This window comes from Chaetodon trifascialis, chromosome 7 (genome assembly GCF_039877785.1).
Source record: "Chaetodon trifascialis isolate fChaTrf1 chromosome 7, fChaTrf1.hap1, whole genome shotgun sequence".
NCBI lineage: Eukaryota > Metazoa > Chordata > Actinopteri > Chaetodontiformes > Chaetodontidae > Chaetodon > Chaetodon trifascialis.
The window spans coordinates 21,597,136-21,617,500 of record NC_092062.1 but is presented as its reverse complement, the minus strand read 5'-3'; the positions used below and the strand labels follow the sequence as shown (position 1 = coordinate 21,617,500).

Sequence of the window (20,365 nt, the reverse complement as noted above, 5' to 3'; positions counted from 1 at the left end):
TGGCAACTAAACCACAACACGAGCGCTGTGTGTGTTTACATCTGTAGGGCGGGCGGGCCGGGCCCTGACTCTCACGGTAATCGATGAACGAGGGAGGAAAGGGAGGTAGCGGGCGAGGCGGGATGTGTGTGGGGGAGGGCGGGTGGGAGAAAATCGGTAAAGAAAGCAGGTTATCTCCTGTCATTAGGGGAGGGGGAATCCCCGTCTGGAGGGGGGGAGGCGGGGCGGGTGAGGAGGGGTGAGGAAAGACCGGGGTTCATTGATAAAACGGGAGGAAGGGAGGGAGAGGGGAGAAGGGGAGACTATGTTTGGCATCAAGAGAGAGCAGACAATTATCTGTATTGATTAGAGCGGCCCAGTACTGTGAAGACTGAGAAAACTATGACTGGATCAATAGAGAGAGAGAGAGAGGGAGGGAGAGAGAGAGAGAGAGAGAGAGAGAGAGAGAGGAAGGGAGTTAGAGGATAGACAGACCAATAGAGAGAAACAAACGACAGAGATAAAAGATACATATAATGACAAACATAAAGACAAAGAAACATAGTTTATGGTGCAAAACGAAGTCAAAGACCCAAGGTGGCATAAACGGTAAGAGGGGAGTTGGGGGGAGACAGAGAGAGTCAATGAAAGCACGAGGAGATACATTACATTGTTGATGTCATTACTCTTTATCATTGATTTGTCAGCACAGCCACAGAGTTCATTCAACAAACCCACCAGAGTCCTCCCATCACCACAGCACACAGCTAAGCAGAGAGAGAGGGAGACAGACTGGAAAAGACATTAACTAAATACACACTGAGTGACCACAACCTGACCTGAGACTGGTGGACAAAACTGGCAACCCAGAGAAAACTGACAACAATGAAAGGAAGAGATCACTGGAAACCACGTCCAGGCCGATGCCCCATTTATTCCAACATAAGTCGCTCACAGGGTACATAGGCCGAGAAAGTTTCCAGGTTTCCCACAGAGCATGAGCTTATTAAGAGCCTGCATGTTTACGACTTCCTCTGTTTGAGCTGGCTCACTTCCTGTTGGCACGCATGAAACATTGAGCATGTACGTGTATCCAGTCGTCAATGAGAAAAAGTCTTTTTGGGCCACTTTGGGTCATGTGACCTCCAACACTGAGCGTGACCACTATGCCAAAATAGCCTTGAGCGGTTCCACTTCCTGCTTTGCTGCAGCCTGTAGAACAAGTTCTTTACCAAAATAAAACTTGAAGGGTTTCCAAAAAAAACAGTTCAGACCAAAGCTGTTTTAAAATATTTCCTTAAAAAAAAAAAAGACAATGGCATTTATGCAGCAAAATACAAGGGATCTTTTCTCCTCTTGTTATATCTTATCATATTCATTATTTGCTTAATGTTGTAAGGATTTTTTTGCAACAATGTGCTTTTCTTTCATTTCAGTATAATACTGTAGCTGTACAGTGTGCCTTATAGTACAGAGTATGGTAATGTGCAAACGATTTGTTGCATCGTGATTTATTGCACCGCCGTTGTTAACCTCGCACGACAACGCTGAGCTTAGTTATGGCCATGCAAGGGAAGCTCATTTGAATTTGAGAGAGAGATGTGAGGAGAGAAAGGATTTTAGACGAGGGAGGGGGAGCGTGTGTGTTGGAGAGGAGGCTTTGAAAAATATCAGGAGGGAGGCGGCGTTCAGGTAGGGGGCCTTGCTGTGGGGCCTCTTTTTGTCCGGGACAAAAACCAAAATGGTGGAATAGGGCTGGAACAAAAGGCACACGGGGGGAAACAGGAGAGTGACAACCTGTGCTGAGTAAAAACATCCTGCTGAGACACACACACACACACACACGAACACACACACACACACACGGGTGCATACACACATGCACGCGCCTTAATCTCTAATCAGACCCCACTGACTGTGGCCACTCACTACACTTCCGGTTGCAATGTACATTTCATGGAATCCTTGGCCTCATTACCCAGACAACCCAGACCCACACCACATACACACACACACACACACAGACACACACGCTCATGAACACACACACACCCAGACACAGGGGACCTCATCTGTCATTCCTTACTTTATTGAACATTACAAGATGATAGAATTCAGCCTCCCACTCACTTGATACCTTCTGACACCGAAGAGGAACGCATTGTCAGAAAAGGTTTATACAAAAACAAACAAATAGATGAAAAAACATAAACTCTGATCGGGGGAGCCGGGCTGGATATTGAGGAAACCTTTGGTAAGGGCAGAAAATGTCAGGTTTGACAAATGACCTTTTAAACATGGAGCAGATGTAGAGAGTCATGTACACTGTGGACAGAGGGCAGCTCAACTGTCTGTCTCTTAACAGCGAGAGAAAAGATAAGCGTCACCGTTCCGATAAAACACTCACGTTACTACAGTTTAAATCAAAATCTGGAACAAACCAAAGCGATTCCTAAATCAAAAGTGAATTTTATTCTAGAGGGAAGAAGGTGGAAAAGCAGTTTCGGATATGTAATACAGCCACGGAGGCGGGAACAAAAAGAGAGGGGAAAGTGCACGAAAGCATTCGAAATGGGGTGAAAGAAATGGGAAAAAACAGTAGAGCAGCAAAACAAGGAGGGAGCAGGACGGAAAGAAAAATGTGTCAAAGACAGACAGGAAAGGGGGAACGGGACATGAATTACAGGTGTAGAGTTATGCATGCATGACATCACTGAACCCCTCCTCCAGCCTTTGGGAATGGGCACCTTGGAAACGGTCGCTAAGGGAACAGAGTACAGAGAGAGAGAGAAGAGAGAGAGAGAGAGAGAGAGAGAGAGAGAGAGAGAGAGAGAGAGAGAGAGAGAGAGAGAGGTGAACGAGATGGTTAAAAAAAATCAAGAGGTACAAGACAGATAGCTAATGATACCCGGGATTCAACCTCAGTACGAAAATTGGGGGTGTGGGGGGGGCAAAGTCCTTTGGTCAGGAGAAATGCTCATTCTCTAACAAACCAGCGTTTACCTTCTTCACGTCCCATTCAGCAAATGGGCCACCTCGGCTCATAAAGGGTGAAAAAGCATCACAGCTAAAGCCTGCGTTGTCCTCCTCCCCCATATACTGTGACCTCTCATCCACTCCAGTCATTTAGAGAGGGGAGATTTAGTGCAGCGGCGATGCAGCGCGATGGTAAAAAGCGGCACATGATAGAGAGGCAGAGATGGCCTCGGGTCTCCGGTTTAACACATGGAGAACTATTGATGGAAAAACATGTTGATGGACAAAGGGAAGATGGTATAGTGAAATGCTGGCTGTTAATGTATATGGGTGTTTGGAGGTCATTTCCACCAAGAAGCTAGAAGCTCGGTAAGTGGATCGAGAAACTGAAGTTAGCACACAGCACCCACTTAGGTCTTTTGAGGCGTCGGGGTAATGAACACACACGCCCAAGCCCACAGGAAAGAACCACTGTGCCATTCTGACCTCGGCAAACTCTCTTCGTCCCCGCAGACGACGCAGTGTCCACACACGCACGCTCACAGTAGCTGAATAGATGCCTACCCCTGCCCTCTTCTTTGACCAGTAAACAAGTCATCCCCAGCTCAGATCAACATTGCTGCATACTATCACCACGTTAAATAACCGCAGCTGCAATATATATAAATATGCTTTTTTTCCAAAGCCTTGCAGGATTTATGCACGTAACACCTACTTTCTGCATACAGCATATTCGCAGTATCATATGCATATCAAAGGCTTAGATTTGGTATGCAATATAGATTTGGTATGTATGCATAATATGTGATCAATATCTGTTGCTGAATAAAACATGGTGCCGGCTTTTGACAGGCCGATTTGAAATGGAGATGCTATGCGAATACAAAAGGCTTCGGCGAGATTGGCCCTGAACCCTCCACATACCAGCAGTTCACATTTAGACGCTCTCACCTGCACTCTCCATAATGCATGAGCTGCCTGAATATATATCACCCCCTGCACAGCTCTCTCTCTCTCTCTCTCTCTCTCTCTCACACACACACACAGACACACACAGACACACACATGCACGCACGAAAATGCAAGAACACACTAGTGTGTGTGCAAAGACCGGGCCTTATACACACAAGATAGCCATGCATACCTACATGCTGGCACATATGCGCACATATCCACTGATGCAGTCCAGCACAGCAGAACAAAAAGCGACCCAGAGACACAGGTTCCATGGTGAGAATCTGATAGCTAACATGTAGAAAAGAAAGAAATATAGCAAGAAAAAAAAGCCTATTTTGTCTCAGAAAAAAAAGAAGGAAGAACAAAACTTTGGTGGAATTTAGAAGTACCGTCTGGCAACCTTAAATGATCTGTTTTCTACTTACTGGCAGAATTTTGCCAGCACAAAAACGACATAACTGTTTTAAAAGCTTTGATTGCTATGAAACATGGAGGGGCCACATCCAGTGAAAAACTTAAAAAAAAAAAAAACATAAAAACACACTGTTTTTCTTCTTTGATCAAGTGGTGTGAGACACACAGGCAGTGCTTAATCAAAACACTGGTAAGCCATCCTGAACTTCTGGGCTTTCAGCAGCAGGAAAAGGGGTCAGGGTTGCTGAACAACTCAGTGTGAACTGGTCTGTGTGCGTTTCTGTGTGTGTGTGTGTGTGTGTGTGTGTGTGTGTGTGTGTGTGTGTGTGTGTGAGAGAGAGAGAGAGAGACTTGTGTGTGCTTGTGCACGGGTGCACTGTTTGTTTGTGAGAGACCATGTCAGTGGTGTTTGCGGGCTGCCAATTAACACACACACACAGTTTTTGAAAGGTAGAGTCCGCTGAAGCGAGGAATGAGAAATAGAAAGTTAGGAAAGTAGAGACGGTCGAACGGTTGATATTACAGTAGGGAGCATTACAACGGGGCACATTATGATTTAAATTACATTACATTGTTGTGATGGCCAATAGTAAACATGCATTTACGGGGCAGTATGTCTGTTTTAGAAGACAACTGAATTTACTTAGTGCTTCTATCTCTCTGCCTCTCTGCCCCTGCTAGTCTTTAACCTTGGCCTCTGGTGCTTCTGCCTATCGCAATAAAGTCACCCCTCCTCCTCTTTACCTCTCTCTCCCTCCCTCTCTCTCTTTTTTCTTCCTCTTCCTCTCCCTCCTCCTCCTCTTCTCTGTCTCTCTCTGTCCCCCCGGCACCACTGTTGTCCACTGTTCCACTCATTCATAGTAAACACTATTGATTTTCAGCAGGGAAAATAAAAAAAAGGCCATGAATTTTAATGCCCCTATCTGTCCCCTTCTCCATCTCTTCCTAACCCCCCCTCCCCGTCTCTCCCTTCTCTTCACCCCCTCCACCTCCACCCCTTCTTTCCTGAGGGGAGGATAAAGAGATGGGGATCGTGTGTGCGTGTGTGTGTGTGTGTGTGTGTGTGTGTGTGTGAGTGTAAGGTGGTGGTATACGGGGAGGGGGGTTGCATTTCTCATTTCCCAGCTGTGCCTCTCTCACACACAACTACCCCCCACCTCCTCCCCTCACCTCCTACACCTCTCCTTCTCCCCATCCTTCTCTCCTCCTCCATCCTTCTCCTCATCCCTCTGTCGCTCCCCTCTCCTCTTCACACCGGCTTCCACTCTGGGGAGTGGAAGCAAAAGCTCACACACACACACACACACACACACACACACGCACCCTGATTGTGACACACAAGCAGGGGCTGTCCCATTCTGCTGGCACTTAAACAATCACATGCACACACACAGTGATACAGCCGCCCCACGGTCAAGGCCACGTACAGGCAAGACAAACATATACATATAGATGCCTTGATTTACACGCACATAAACACACACAGGCGCTGTGAGTGACACCAGCCATTCACCATCACCACATTTCAGCAGCGGAGGAGTCAAGTATTTAAACTTCCTGCCATCTCACTCTCTTCCTTTTTCTTTCCAATGACTTCCTGCTCTATGCTCGCTCTCTCTCCTCTCTACCTTCAAATATCCCTCCACCCCCTCCCTCCTCTTTCTTTTCTCTACCTCCCTTGCCAGGCCTCTCTCTCTCCTCTACTCTGTGTATTGATTTTGCTATAAGCGGTGTCCCGTTTGCGACAGGTTAGCACAGACAGACAAAGGCAGACTTCATCAACCAGCGTTAAACACAGGAGCCACGTCCTCAATAATCACTCCGTCACACAAAAGACGACGAGAGAGAGAGAGAGAGAGAGAGGGAGAGGGAGAGAGGAGAGGAGCATGTAGAGAGTATTGACGAATAGCAGAGAGAAGAACTGAAGGGGGAAAAAGGGTGCTGGGAGTATTTTCAAGGTTGTCTTTTTGTTTTCTATAATTTGCAGGAAGCACAGGGAAATATTCCACCGCCTGGATTAGACACCGGAAGATTCACCCACACGCACATGAACAAACTTGTTTTATGTCTGAAAATTTGCGATTCTGTTCATTCTGTTCCTCTTTGCTGCATTTCTCCCTTTTTTCCTGATAAGCACTCTCACACAAGCCTATCTTGTTAAAACTTGGCACTTGGCACATGCATAACTTTGAGGGATGTTCATTGCGACACCAGCTTCAATTAGTATCTTATTAAATTTTTGGTTGGTTCCAAAGGAGGAATTTTCCTTGCTAACCTCATTATAACAGCGAGTGTATGTAGACTTTGCTGGTCTTTTTAAACCAGCCTGAATTTGCGTGTGCCTGTGTGTATGCATGTGCACACATGCGTGTGTGCATTTATCTGTGTGTATACGCAGACAGTTTTCATCTCCACTTAATCTCCCGCTCCTAATTCAGAGTGTACATTGAGCCGCCTAATAGGATGTGACTGGAGCGCCTGCTGCAGCACTAGCTAGCTAGCCGCTAATGAGAGGGCCGCCACAGCCGGGGAATCAAAGCGCTTCATCAGCACTCCTAATTACTGTAAACCTCGTTAGCTGGCTGGAGACCTAACATCTGCTCTCGCTAACAAAGTACATCCAAATATAACACAGAACAGGCCTGGTGTGCCTAAGTGAGAATCAAAGACCGTGCTGCCACCACACCCAGTGATTTCATTGTTCTACTCTGTGTTGCAATTGTAATGACAGCAGAGGAGCTTTGCTGCTATTTGGGTTGAAATGAAAAGTCCAAGTTCAATTCAATTTACATTGTTACGATAATCAATGCACATTTTCCCATTAACTGTGGTTACAGAGGGCTGTTAGAAAGCTTCTCTGTGATTTCTATAGTACACTGAGGTCTGAGGGTGCTAATGTTGCCCATCTATGAAGCAGCAGGTGTGTGGACAGCAGGTTTCCATGTTGCTCTGTCTGTTTGCCCGCTCACCCCCTCTCTATCTCTGATCAAAGCACTTCCTTTCAGCCCCCCTCGCCACCTTCTGCTGTTCCTCTCTTCCTCCTCCACCTCCCCTGGCCTCCACCTTCTCCCCCCATCATGATTTGACTGATGATTACACTTGTCACTCAAGGCAGCATGTGGCCAATTAGGAAGAGGGATGATGAGGAGGGGAGGGGCGAGCAGGTTGCGATGAAGGGGGTGGGCAGCAGGAAATCTGGGTTACAACTTTTCATTGCTTGTTCCACTCAGGTAGTCTTTTTAGCTCTTAGATGTGGGAGAAACAAATATTTGCTTCTGTTCAATTTTCCTTAAGAGACTCAAAAAACATCCAAGAGCCGCTCTTTCCTCCCCTCTTTCCGACGCTCCGGCCTTGTCTCACACTCTCTTGGCCACTTCAGTATCTCTCCATGTTCCAGGGTAATCACAGACTCATTTAAAGTCACTTTTGTACACTACCTCTGACTGGTGGTTAAGAGTGCGACCGCAGACTATGCTTTTATGGGCCTTAATGTGTCCTACAGACACTTTGGCAACCAGGCTGCTGCTGTCAAAGATGCGGGGGGAGAGAGAGAGCCAGAGAGAGAGAGAGAGAGAGAGAGAGAGACAGAGAGAGAGAGAGAGAGAGGGGACATACAAGGCCAACAGCCATGGCGACTTAACCAGGCTGAAAAAAGGGGGAACGAAAGAGGATGAAAGAGGAGGGAGGGAGTGGAACGTGCACGACAAAATGGACAGAACATGGGAGCGTCAAAAGAAAGGGGAGAGAGAGGTCACTTAGTCACTCCTTCGGCACCCCCGCTCTGCACCTCCTCCCTCGTCCCCTTTACAAGCAGACAAAGGGACAGAGGGGTGCAGCCCTTGTACAGAGGAAGGAGGGGTTTACGCCTCCCTGTGTCATCCCCTTTTTCTTTGCCCCCCTAATATTTACAGACAACCAGTGATATTGTTGTTATGGGTAGACGCAGGTAGACAGGGAGCCCAGCTGGAGCAAACAGAGACACACATCAAACTCTAAAATGCTAATTATAACAGAAAAAAACAATCCGTTGGAATATATTTAAGTTTAAATCAATCATATGTAATTTTCTGTCAACTCTTGAGTATTTCTAATATCCTGGCACTCGCTTTCACAAGCAATGGGAAAAAGAGTGGGACTGTGCACTTACAAAAGAAAGGCAGAGCGAGAGAGATTGCACAAGGGAATGAGAGGGAGAAGAGGTGGTGGAGTACAACAGATTAATTTCAGAACAGAGCGCTCCTGCCAAGAGAAGGATGGAGAGCAGGAAGGATAGAGGGGATAAAGAAAAGAGAAAATGCCGAGAAGAGAAAGAGAGGAGGGAGATTAAACATGCATTCAACTCTCTCAAAGGGCTGCGCTGCTTTTGGAGAGTCTCTGTTGTGTGTGTGTGTGTGTGTGTGTGTGTTTGAGATGTGTGTGTGTGTGTGTGTGTGTGTGTGTGTGTGTGTGTGTGTGTGTGTGTGTGTAAGCACTCCAGAGGGTGCATTTGCGATGATGTGACATTGCTTATAGCAGACATGTTCGCCGCCTCTGCCTCAAAGCCCGATCGGTGAGCTCTCTCGTACACCCTCACTCTGAAGGACAGCAGTGGCACCCCAAAGGTTAATAGGACCCCTTCATTACCATAAATCTTATCAGCTAAATGAAATGGAGAGAAGGACCCCTGATTTAGTCGTCCGCTCTTATGGGCTAAGGGGAGACACCCAATCAAACCCTGAGATTTTATTGGTCTTTTTTATTATCTAAATGTACTGGCACATGAGCGGGGTGGCAGAGGTGACAGCCTGCGGCAATCAACAACGGAAAAAAAAAGACAGCGGCTGGCGAAAACACATTGTTGGTCTGTTTATGAGACCACAGTCATCTCAGGAAATAAGACAGTCCAGGCGATGCATGTTTTGCTACAAAGCACTGCATGAAGCTTTGGTCCCTCTGACCAGGGGAATGTAGGGCGTCTGCCACTGAGCCTTTGCGCTGTTGTTTGAATAAATCAGGCAATCTTGCGAGAAAAACATCACTAAAATCAGCTAATCAAGTGTTCAATATGGTCAGCGGGAGTTCAAAGTCTTGTTTTGACTGCCTAGTCTGATGCTGGTGATTGGCGGCATGTGGTGAAGCCCACTCCAACCCTGATCACAACCAGGCCACCACTGACCGAACGTCCACACACACACTCAGAGTATGTCCCCCGTGTAGAGGTCAAGCATGCTCGAGTTCTCAGTATGTGCATCATCTGTACGTTATTGAAAGAGAGAGAGAGAGAGAGAGAGGCGGTGAGAAACACAAAAAAAGGTATAAATCAATACCCAGAATGGAGTCAGGTGGTTTGTATGTGTTTATTCCTGCTGATGTGTTGATTAACTGCCCGCACACACAACCACACATGCACACACACTCCATCTATCTCTCTCTGTGTGTGTTCTCCGGGTGATAGGTCTGATTAAGTGGCCTGCTCACCCGGCCTCTGATTAGGACTAATGCTGGGCTGTATTTCACTGGACAGAGCCACCAAATGCACACAATTATTCCTCCGAGTGTGAGTCCGTGTACATGTGTGTGTACAATCCAACAATACAGTGTGTAGAAAACACAATCAGGAACAATGGATGTTAATGTAAATGCGACTCATCAAGCTCTTTCGAGGAATACGTTTGCACGATTTTCTAGCTGTGTCCTGCTGTGTATGCGCCAAGTGTCTTTGTTGGAGTATGCATATTTAAAAGCACATTTGTAAAGGTCATTGTTTGGTGAGAGAGTGCGTGTGTTCGTGTGTGTGTGTGTGTGTGTGTGTGTGTGTGTGTGTGTGTGTGTGTGTGTGTGTGCGAGGTAATGGTTATTAATACGCTAATGGCTGATTAGGATGTACTGTGTGTGTGTGTGTGTGTGTGTGTGTGTGTGTGTGTGTGTGTGTGTGTGTGTGTGTGTGTGTGTGTGTCCTAGTGTGTCCTGTTCCCCAGGAGAAACTCAATACCACTCACTGTTGCTAATGAGCTATGGGACCTCATCAGCATTAATACTACATTAGTCTAAACCAACACAACACATCAGTACACACACACACACACACACACACACACACACACACACACACACACACATGCACCTACACACACATCCACATGCTATATATAAATACAACCTACTGGCGCATATGCACACCTGTGCAAATCCATAAAAAAGGTTAACAGTTAATAGGATTAAAAGGAATTTTCAAACCTTGTCTATAACACAAACAGCACAGCGTTATCATTGCACACTTAAGAGACTGGATTTGTTTGGATTAATCCAAAACCATATAACAGGTTTAATTCCCAAATGTTACGTATCAATTTAAACAGAATAATGTCACCTTATGTGCATAACTAAAAGAGCGAGTGATTACATGCTCAGAAATGATGCAATATCGTCATAAACTAGCCTTTTATTTTCATGCCAGATGATTTCAGTAATGTCCCATGATTGGGCCTCGTCCTGTTGTGAAACTGTGTCGGGGACGTCTACGTGAGGCTAATATACGTAAATGGCCAAGCCCATTAGCTCCTGAAGCATTCTGCCATCAGCCTGCTGCATTCAGAACCCTGTGGCTGGCTCATATACTGCAATCTAATTCTACTACCAGGGGGAGAGGAGAGGAGGGAGAGAGAATGGTATTGTGACAGAGAGCAGGAGGGAGTGGGAGGGAAAGGGAAAAGAAGAGGAGAGAGAGGGCTACAGAGAAGGAGAGAGGTAGCTTAATGCAATAAAGCATGTAGTATTGACATCTTTCTCGTGTCTATTGATTCCCCATTATGTTGCTAACAAACCCAGGTTGACATTTTGTCATTTGCAATCATGTTAACACTGCGACTTGCACGCTCCCCTCCACAAACCGATCTATACCTACACACACTAGTTTGCACGTGTGCTCATGCTTGTGCACGCACACAGTCTCTCTGTCTTCCTCCAAATGGGTAAGAGCGTGCACGGCCTCGCGTCACGTAGCCATCGAAGGCATGTGCCAAAGTCCCACACACATGTAGAAATGAGCTGAAAGTAGCCAGGAAGTGCAGACATAAAACTGGAGTCATGGTGATTAATGGATTAAGACTGAACACTTATTGATACACGCTGCTTGAAATAAAAGCATCAGACGGTCCCTGCATGATCAGAAAAAGTTATGAAGAGTACAAATATCAATAACTGTACGGTTAATGTTAATGTGTTTTAAATTCAAAGACAGAAATAAAGCAAGTCTAAGATCAGGTGTGTGTGTGTGTGTGTGTGTGTGTGTGTGTGTGTGTGTGTGTGTGTGTGTGTGTGTGTGTGTGAGTTAGACTGTATATGGTAGGAGATGGTGGTTAATGGTGTGTGACAGAAGGTGCATAGCTGAGATGAACTGAATCTTGGTGTCTGTCTAAGTGTGTGTGAGAGAGAGAGAGAGAGAGAGAGAGAGAGAGAGAGAGAGAGAGAGAGAGAGAGAGAGAGAGAGGAGCCTCCAGTCTCCTTGATGTCCCATCATATCATATTATATCAATCCCCGCGCTGTGTGGGAAACCTGCGGTTTCTCCTCTATGTCCCATTAAACTTTCATACACCAGTTAATGCTGATGGCTTCACAAACCACTTTACTACACACACACACATAGTTCACATAGCAGTGGCCCTGACCTGTACCTTCACAGACACAATGCCATTAAAAATAGAACAAAACCTGGATCAGTTAGAGAAGCTCGCAGTCCAGGTGGAAAACGGTCCAACACGCTTGTTTTATGCTATATGATGGTCCGTCTGTTTCATGACGGTGGGTGTGTGTGTGTGTGTGTGTGTGTGTGTGAGCCCCCACAGGGGTTGTGCATGAGTGCTCGAGGCCTGTTGTAACATGAAAGAGAATGAAAACACAAGGGGCAGAGAAGGGTCAGGTGGGGCTGAGTCAAACACTCCTGCTGTGACCTCTGAACCCGCACAGAGCTCTAACTCAAAGGAGTCAAGGAGCTCCCACCAGTCAAAGAGAGAAGTTAACTGAGAGCTTGAGTCAAGAGCTCTACAACTCCCCCGAAAACCTGAGTGCGTGCTGGGGGGGGGGGGGGGGGGGTATTCAAATGTTCTGTGTGTGCTACCAGGAGAGTTTGGGAAAGCACAGAATAGAGCTCAGGGGCACGACGCCAGAATGAGAGGAGTTACTCAAGAAACCGCTCTGGGGTGTCAGCTCACTATTTGAGTGAGTGAAAACTTTGACAGGATGTCGTCCCTCATTGTTCGCCAATGCACAATTCCTGAAGACACAACAGCGCAGTCCCTTTGCAGTCCAGAGATGTTGAACTGACCCTGCACCCTTTTAGCGGCAAACCCTCTGAGCCTGAAAAGGACAACACCTTGTACTGTTATCAAAATAGACTAAAATCAGCATAGCGTTGTAAATCACTGTTATCCCACCATCTAAGGGACCCAGCAGCCTGTGTACACATCCCATCAGTTTGCCTGCTTATTCAGATGCTGGCCCTGGCCTGGGACACTGCAACATAATGGCTCATCCGTGGTTTACCCTCACCTCTCAAGCTCAAACTGGGTTTTCCTCTCCCTCCTCGTTTTTCACTCTGTCATCCACTCTTACTTTCACCCACTTCTCTCCCTCTCCCTCTCTCTCTTTCCACATTTTTTTTATCTCATTCTGACATTCGCCATTTTTCAACGTGCGGAGCGCGAAAACTCCTCCTTCCCGGTCCCTGCTCCTTCCCCTCGCCCCCCCCCCAACCCCTCTCCCCTCTCTTCAGTGTGTATATCTCCTGAGATATGGAGGGTTAACAGGTCCCTCTCATCCCTCTACACACTTTTTTTTCTCCCCCTCTATCACCTATCCCTTCACTGTCACATGCTGTGCACCGTTGACTGAGTATGTGGAGTAAGGGTGAAGCCTGGCATCTATGAAATCAAATGGGCTTGAACTGATCTGGAGATGAGAGGGGAGCTGTGCACTGGAGGGGGGATGCCTGGCCCTTTAAGAGTCCATCCACCGGCTGAGGTGCACACCAGCCACATTTACGCACCATTACGCCCTGATACGCAAGTTGCTGTATGTATATGCATTGGTGAATACTGAAATGCATCAGAAATAAAAGCCCATTGACCTCATGTGGTATTTTTCCCTCTCTTCCCTATACTCTGCAGTCCTTCAGTGTGCACACAGAGGACAGAAAATACATTAGAGCCTGCGCATCCTTGCCTCTCCAAAGGCGTGCTGAGGGGAAAGGGCTGAGCAGCTGTTGCATGTCTGAGAAACAGTCGAAGCTGGACAGAGCCGGAGCTCTCTCCCCGCGACAGCTAGTGACACACTGAAGCCAGTCTGGCTGCTCCCACCATGCGTCCTTTTATTCCGCTTCAGCGCAGATGAAACGCAGACGGCGCCCCAGCCAGCACCCTCCCCCTCTCTGACTCCACACTCCCTCTGCTGCTCCGCTTTCAACCGTACAGCAGCCAAGCAGCAACGGGACAGAGAGACGTAGCCACTGGAAGTCTATTTCCAACGGTGTTCACAAAGATGCGAGCCCTGTCCCTTGACCAGCATGCAAGTCAGAGCAAAAGCAGTCGCCACGGCAGAATCAGAGATGTTCGGCAAGCTCAAAGCCGAGTCACTTACAAATTATCTACATGAATAAAGCACAAACGCAAAACAGCGTGCAATAAAACGAGAGAAAAACGGTGTTTTCTCTCTGCCCTCTCCCCGTCCGTACTCCTCCGTGCACCTACTCTCTCCTTCTATCTCCCCCTCTCCCTGCTTCCACCGGCCCAGGAATCGATCTCCGCAGGATCGATAAGTTGGCATGAATATTCCCTGCCTGCCGAGAGTCTAGTTGGGGAGAGACGGAGGCTGAGGCTCAGGCGCAGGCAGTGGAGGAGAGGGGAAGGATGGGGACGGAGACAGGAGAGAAAAATACTCCGAGAAAGGAACATAGGCGGCGTGGAAATTAAGCAACACACGCGTGGAACTGTGGCGCATCGTTCCACCGAATGGACAGCAAAAAACGGACATTTTACGCAATAAATTTTCAATCAGCCTGGACTCTCCGGCGCGCTCGGGAAAGCTTCTTTGATTTGAACAAACGCCCCGCAAGAGTAAGGGACTCTGTTTAAGCCTTCAAGCGGAGCCGGAGGAGTGTGTGTGCGTGTGTAAGTGGGTGTGTGCGCCGACAGCTCTCCCCGCTGCAAGCGCATCGGCACCGAGCAAGGCGGGGCGGGTCTGACTGGCCCAGTCTGACCGACATGGAGGATGTGTAGCGGGGAGAAGACAGAAAAAAAATGTCTTACCGGAGTTGGAGCGGAGAGCCAGAGGGGACTTGAGACGCCAGGCGTTGAGGTCAGGGGCAGTTCTCTGAAACACGAACGGCACCGGCAAAGGAACAAACATGATCTTCCTCCGGCTTCTTGTTTTGATGCAAATAATCTGACAGAAGTACTGTAACAAGCTCTGTCCTCTTCTGAAGCTTCTTCGTCCGTTTCTCTGGTAGACAGCTTTGGGAAAATATTTGGTATGGAGAGCTCACAACATTCGCCGTTAGGTGTGTACACATGTAGCCCAGCTGCGCACTTTTATTTACATGTGTGGATGTCGACTGGTGGCCGGCATTCGTTTTGTTGGAAATGTGCATAGAACATATATGTAGGATGGTCCCTTGAGTGCAGCAGTTAGCTTACAGTCCAGACTAAACACACAGACGGATAGACGGGAGATCAGACCTCACAGGCTGCAGGAAAAGTTGTGTTACAATTACGGGCCCATTGGAGTAGTTTTAGAATAAAAGGCTGTGTGTCACCTGGCTGTCGCTGATGCACCTGCGTCTCTCTGTCACCTTTGCACTGCTTAAGCGTTCTCCTTGAGTAAACATAGAGGCCCGGGAGCTTCTTTTTTTATATCCTCTCACTCCTCACCAGTAATGTTTCCTATAGGTGTGAAAAGGCATGAGAACAGTCGCTAGCCTACTCCTGTAGCATCACCGGCCGGGCTTCGCTTTGGTATTCGCTTCGCAGTTTAAAACAGCACAGTAAATGATGACACGTAGAAACAGACTAGACTGTGTAAAAGGCCAGCGGAGTTACAAAGTCTTATTTGGATTTCTGTAGTATTTGGTTTATTCTATTGTATTTGGTCTCTAGCTGCACGCGCTCCTTCTCCCTTCTCCTTTGCATGAAGGCTACATATAAGACATTCATCCGCTCGCGCAAAGCAGCGGATCGCGTCACGAGCACATTTAGAACAGCTTCATTAAAGGCTATCATCGACAAATAAATAAACAAGTGGGGGAAAGGCTACACGGAGACACGCACGCACACACACACACACTCTCTCACACACAGACACACACGCACGCACACACACACATACACACAAACACAACGCGCGCGCTTGGCCCTGACGCTCCTCCTCCCTCGCTCCCTGTCACAAGGCAGTAATTAAAACGCAATCAATCGATAAATAAATAAATAAATAAATAAATATAGCGGATAAATAAATAATTAAAAATACTAAAACACAAAACAACGGAAACAAGAAAGCGTACAGAATCCGGTTATGGTCTCCCGTCTTATCGGAACACTTGCCTATCTCCGTCCATCCGTCTGTGTGTCTTTTTTGTCTGTCTGTTTGTCCCCGTTATTATTTGGGAACCCCAATAGCTCATTCGACCCGGCTCCCTCCAGGATTGTAGCGATCTGCCACTAGGCTGGCCGCAACATTGAGGCGAGAGAGGACCCGCTACTACTCACACATCACCACCCCACCCCCGCACCTCCCTCCCCTCCATCCCCTCCCTCCCTCCTTTCTCCCACCCACCCACCCCCATCTCCCTCGTTTTCACTACCGCTGCAAAAGGTATCCTGTATTGATTTCTGGATTTTTCCCCCCTCTTAATAATACCGGCTATAATGATGCCAATGGTGATCAGTGCATTACTACCGGCCTGCTTCGAAAGTGAAGACCCGACAAGAGGATCCATGGATACCTATAGGTGCTTAACGCTAATACCTACCAGGGTACCCAGCATGCACACAATTAAGTTATCTCATCACTGCTGCTTTTAATAAGCCCTCCTGAGCGGACGAGGGTGTATCATTAGGTTATTCAGATATAGGAAGACAAGAGCGACCACTGCTGTTCCCGAGGATGAGAAATATGAAGCTGTTCTGCAGCCTGAAAGTGCATTTTGGTGAATTTGCAACCAGTGCAAATTAAGTGACGTAAATGCACCAATATGCACGGACCACGTGCATGTTTGCATTTTAAATACGCGTTTGAAACACACACAGTTTACAAATAAAAATACACAGGAGAGCCTGGGTGTCAGGGGGATGAGCTCCTCCGTGACAGAGGTGATCACCACCTCCCTCTTCCTCTCCTCCCTCCTGCTCCCGGATCTTGTTTCCTCAGTCCCGGCCACGCATGCCGGCCTCCCCAGCATGCCTCCTCTCCTCGCCTCCTGCCCTTCCCTCCCCGGCAACGACATGTTACACGCTGTCAATTACAGACCAGCATCAGTCAACGCCCGGCGCTTACACACCAGATTATTGTCAATATAGATTTTTAAATAGAAAAATCTATACCTTAAACATCGCAGTCAATACGGTCAAATCAATAGGAATGAGCGAGTTCTTGCTCCTGTAGGGCCTGAGAGCCCCATCCCGCAGGACTGTTTATACCTGCTCACTTAATGCTGCGGGTGATTAGGCCTGTTTTAATGCAAACTGCTGATAAAATAAATAATTATGTATCATCACCAGTATTGTCATTTTCTCAGTCATCAACAAACAGCCATATTGTCAAGAAAAGCCTGCTGCACACTCAACTGGCATATTCTTAATTATGAAAAATGTGTCATCCTCTGTAGGAGACAACCAGGTTTTATTGTCCCTCTCCCTCCGCTTCACGTATGACAGATGACATCCGCAGGTCCAGTGAGGGAGAGGATGGGAAGGGAGCAAGAGGAGGACAGAGAGGAGAAGAAGAGGAAAGAGACAGAGGAGAGAGATGGAGAGTAAGGAAGGGGAGGCAGGAGAGGAGAGCGAGGAGGGACAACTGAGAGAAAGGAGTGAGGTGAAGCAAATGAGAGAGAAGGAGGGGAAGGGAGGTGAGGCAAGAAGAGGAGAGCGGAGAAAGAAGGAGGGAAGGGAGAAGTGACTAGTTGTCCTTCAAAGACCCCCTTCTCTCCACAGAGGGAGCCATGCGCGCCCCCTTTCCCTCCTCCCTCCACTCCTTCCAGACAAAAGCAATTATTTCTTGTAGAATGTAGTGTGGTTGTGCGCGTCTGTGGAAGAGAGGAATGGAGGGAGGGTGTGTGAGATTGAAGGAGGGGAAAATAAGATGGTGTTGGAGGGGGGAGAGGATGATGGGGAGGTGAGGGGGAGGAGGAGGGATGCTAACACCTACAGCATCCACCCCTTCGTCCTCCACGCACTCTTCTGACCAAACTCTTCTTTTTCCTCCGCCTGACACGGCCGCACGGGCAACACAGCTATCAACTATTCACGCGTGTAAAAAGACCCCACCATCAAAACACCTGCGCGTGGATTTCAGGTGAATTCACAGACGGGCAGAGGATGCTTGAAAGTCATCATCCTATAGGTGCTTGACCTAAAAACTTTTCAGGTAGAGACAAACTCTCTTTTTCTTTCTCTGACTGGCTTCTTCTCTCTCATACAGGCAGACAAGTGGACAAGTAAAATACACCCACTCCAACACGCAGAACACAAAGGCCGTGATACCTGAAGATGACATCTCTCCCGTTTATCTTTGATTCCGTCCATTTGTCTGTCTGCGTCTAGGACCGACCACCTAAATTCAGCGGACTGCCCCCCTCAGTATGCTTCTTGCTTGGTGCCTATAGGGCCCCTGCAGCGACTCGGTCTCTACAGTTTCGCTCCCCAGGGACCCCGAGAGACCCATGGGCCCAAAGAGAGAGAGAAAGCAAGAGAGAGAGAGCTCCCCTGGGGGGCCGCTCCAGCCAATAACCCCTGCTGGACCGCTCTCATCGGGGGCCCACATGGTCCTGATTGTCCACCTCCCTCCCTATCAAGCCTCCCAATCCATACAGAGATATATAGCCGGTTCCATTGTTTTCTAGGCTATATCTTTCCCCTGCTGTATTGAAAAATGCTCTCACAAAATTGTCTCTCTCTCTCTTTTTTCTTCTATTTTTTCAGATAGAGAAATACTGTAATGGATGTAATATTGGATACTGGATCCTAGCAGTAAAGTCCAGTGATTAGGGATGATTATTGTATATTGGATGTACAATATATACTTTTTCTATCATCACAGAAATTTAGAGTGCCCTTTCTGAATCTCTATTTTCTTTCTACATGAATAGTCGCAGTGGTTTTCTATAAATTACAATATGACTTTTACTTAGCGTTGTATTTCTGGCACTTTCAACATGATGTCTGTGGTGTGCTTTTGCAATTTACAAGCAGTTTGGCTAAAAATCAAATACATTTTAAAATTTGTCGTCTTCAAATTTTCTGCAAATTTTCGAGTGAAGGAAAGTTAGAGCAGAAATTATACCATTTATTCATTTTCTTATGATGCCTGCATCGTGTTTGTTAATATATGAAAACCTTGTATATTACTTGATATTTTATTTGAATTCTTCCACCTGGTCATTAATGTCTGAAATGTAACTGCTTAATTAAAAAGTTTAAAAAATGTTGCAACCTTTCTTTGCTTTTCTTTGTGTAGTTGCCAAACGGGAACAATTATTAACAACTTATTTTTTTGTCATTTATACTTCTTTTATGCTGACAATTGTAATTCAGTATTGATCTGATGCAATTACACATTAATCTAATGCTTTAATAACAAAAGCAATGTTTGCTTGTAAAAAGGTGCTTTAATTGCAGATGGTGCTTTGCAGCTGTGGATTTTCTCTCCTGCGCTAGTTACAAACAAATTTATTCATAGAAAACAATTTGTTCAATTCTTCACCACAACATGTTTTCCATGTCATGTGCTGTAGGTCAGGATGTGGCATGAAATATTTATCCAATCAGAAACAGCCAGAAGTATCCTTAGGCTATACATTAGTCATTACGTGGGCCATGCATTAGTCATATAGTTTATTGCACTCTTGGTAATTGCCTGTTATTCATTTTGAATGATTGATTTGACTGGTTGAAAACACAGTGTTTGAATATTGAACAAAATTATTTTTATTGTAAATGATGCAGAAGGTCAACGGCAGGTTCTACCTGAGAAATGACTCGTTTGCCTCCATGAAACGCCGTTTATCTCTCAGACTGCGAGCGTGTGCTTGTGCAGAGTTTCCTCATTCACCTTTATGTGTGTGTGTGCGCGCGCGTGCGTGCCTGTTTGTGTGTGACCCGGCTCATCCGCGGGTGTTCGCATCCATGTCATGGTCGTAGTTAAATGGTGATGTCATGTTGACAAACGAGCTGGTTGAATTAAATTCTCACTCATCAATAACGGCGTCGGTCGGGAATCAATAGCAGCCAACAGTGGCATTACTGGCTCTGTCAGTGGCCTAACAAGGTCCTATTAGAATGGACAACGCTCTCTCACTGTCGCCCCGTCCCGTCTCAACCCAGCAGCACGAAGGGCCGACGCACTCTTCTCATATCCTCTCTGCACACACACACTCCACCAACACACAGCAAAATGCAATATTCACATAAAGCCATGCTCTGACATGATGTATAGATTTGTCAAGATAATATGGATATGATGCATGGGCTTTTATGAGGTTTGTTTGTTGGTGTCTTTGCCCGTGTGTGTGTGTGTGTGGGTGAGTGGGTAAGTATTGTTTGTGCATCCCAGTTGGTGCCAATGGCAAGGTTGTGCAGGCTTTGAATCCCAACCGCAGAGTTCAGATCCAACCAAGAATCAATCCGAGAAGACGCACACGCAGGGGAAGACAAAGTGAGTGTGTGCGTGCATGTGTGTGAGCGTGTGTATGTAGATGTCAATGTCAATTCACAGCCACGCACAAAAAAACAGTCCCGTATGCACACCAAGAGTGATAAAACTTAAATTCAGATACACACCCACATACACGGATAG

The 20,365-nt window shown here is 46.8% G+C and overlaps 1 protein-coding gene across 5 annotated transcripts in view; it reads right to left on the bottom strand.

Moving 5' to 3' along the window:
• Window positions 1-16,030, bottom strand: part of pou2f2b (POU class 2 homeobox 2b) — a 41,900-nt gene extending 25,870 nt beyond the window's left edge. For 4 of the 5 annotated variants that reach the window (XM_070967350.1, XM_070967349.1, XM_070967348.1 and 1 more), the window contains exon 1: window positions 14,608-14,836. In XM_070967350.1, the coding sequence (XP_070823451.1) occupies window positions 14,608-14,707 (100 nt within the window). In that variant the 5' untranslated portion in view covers window positions 14,708-14,836. Of the gene's footprint in view, window positions 1-14,607 lie in introns of all 5 variants that reach the window. The other variant, XM_070967347.1, reaches the window with a different exon arrangement.
• Window positions 16,031-20,365: the final 4,335 nt, after the last annotated feature.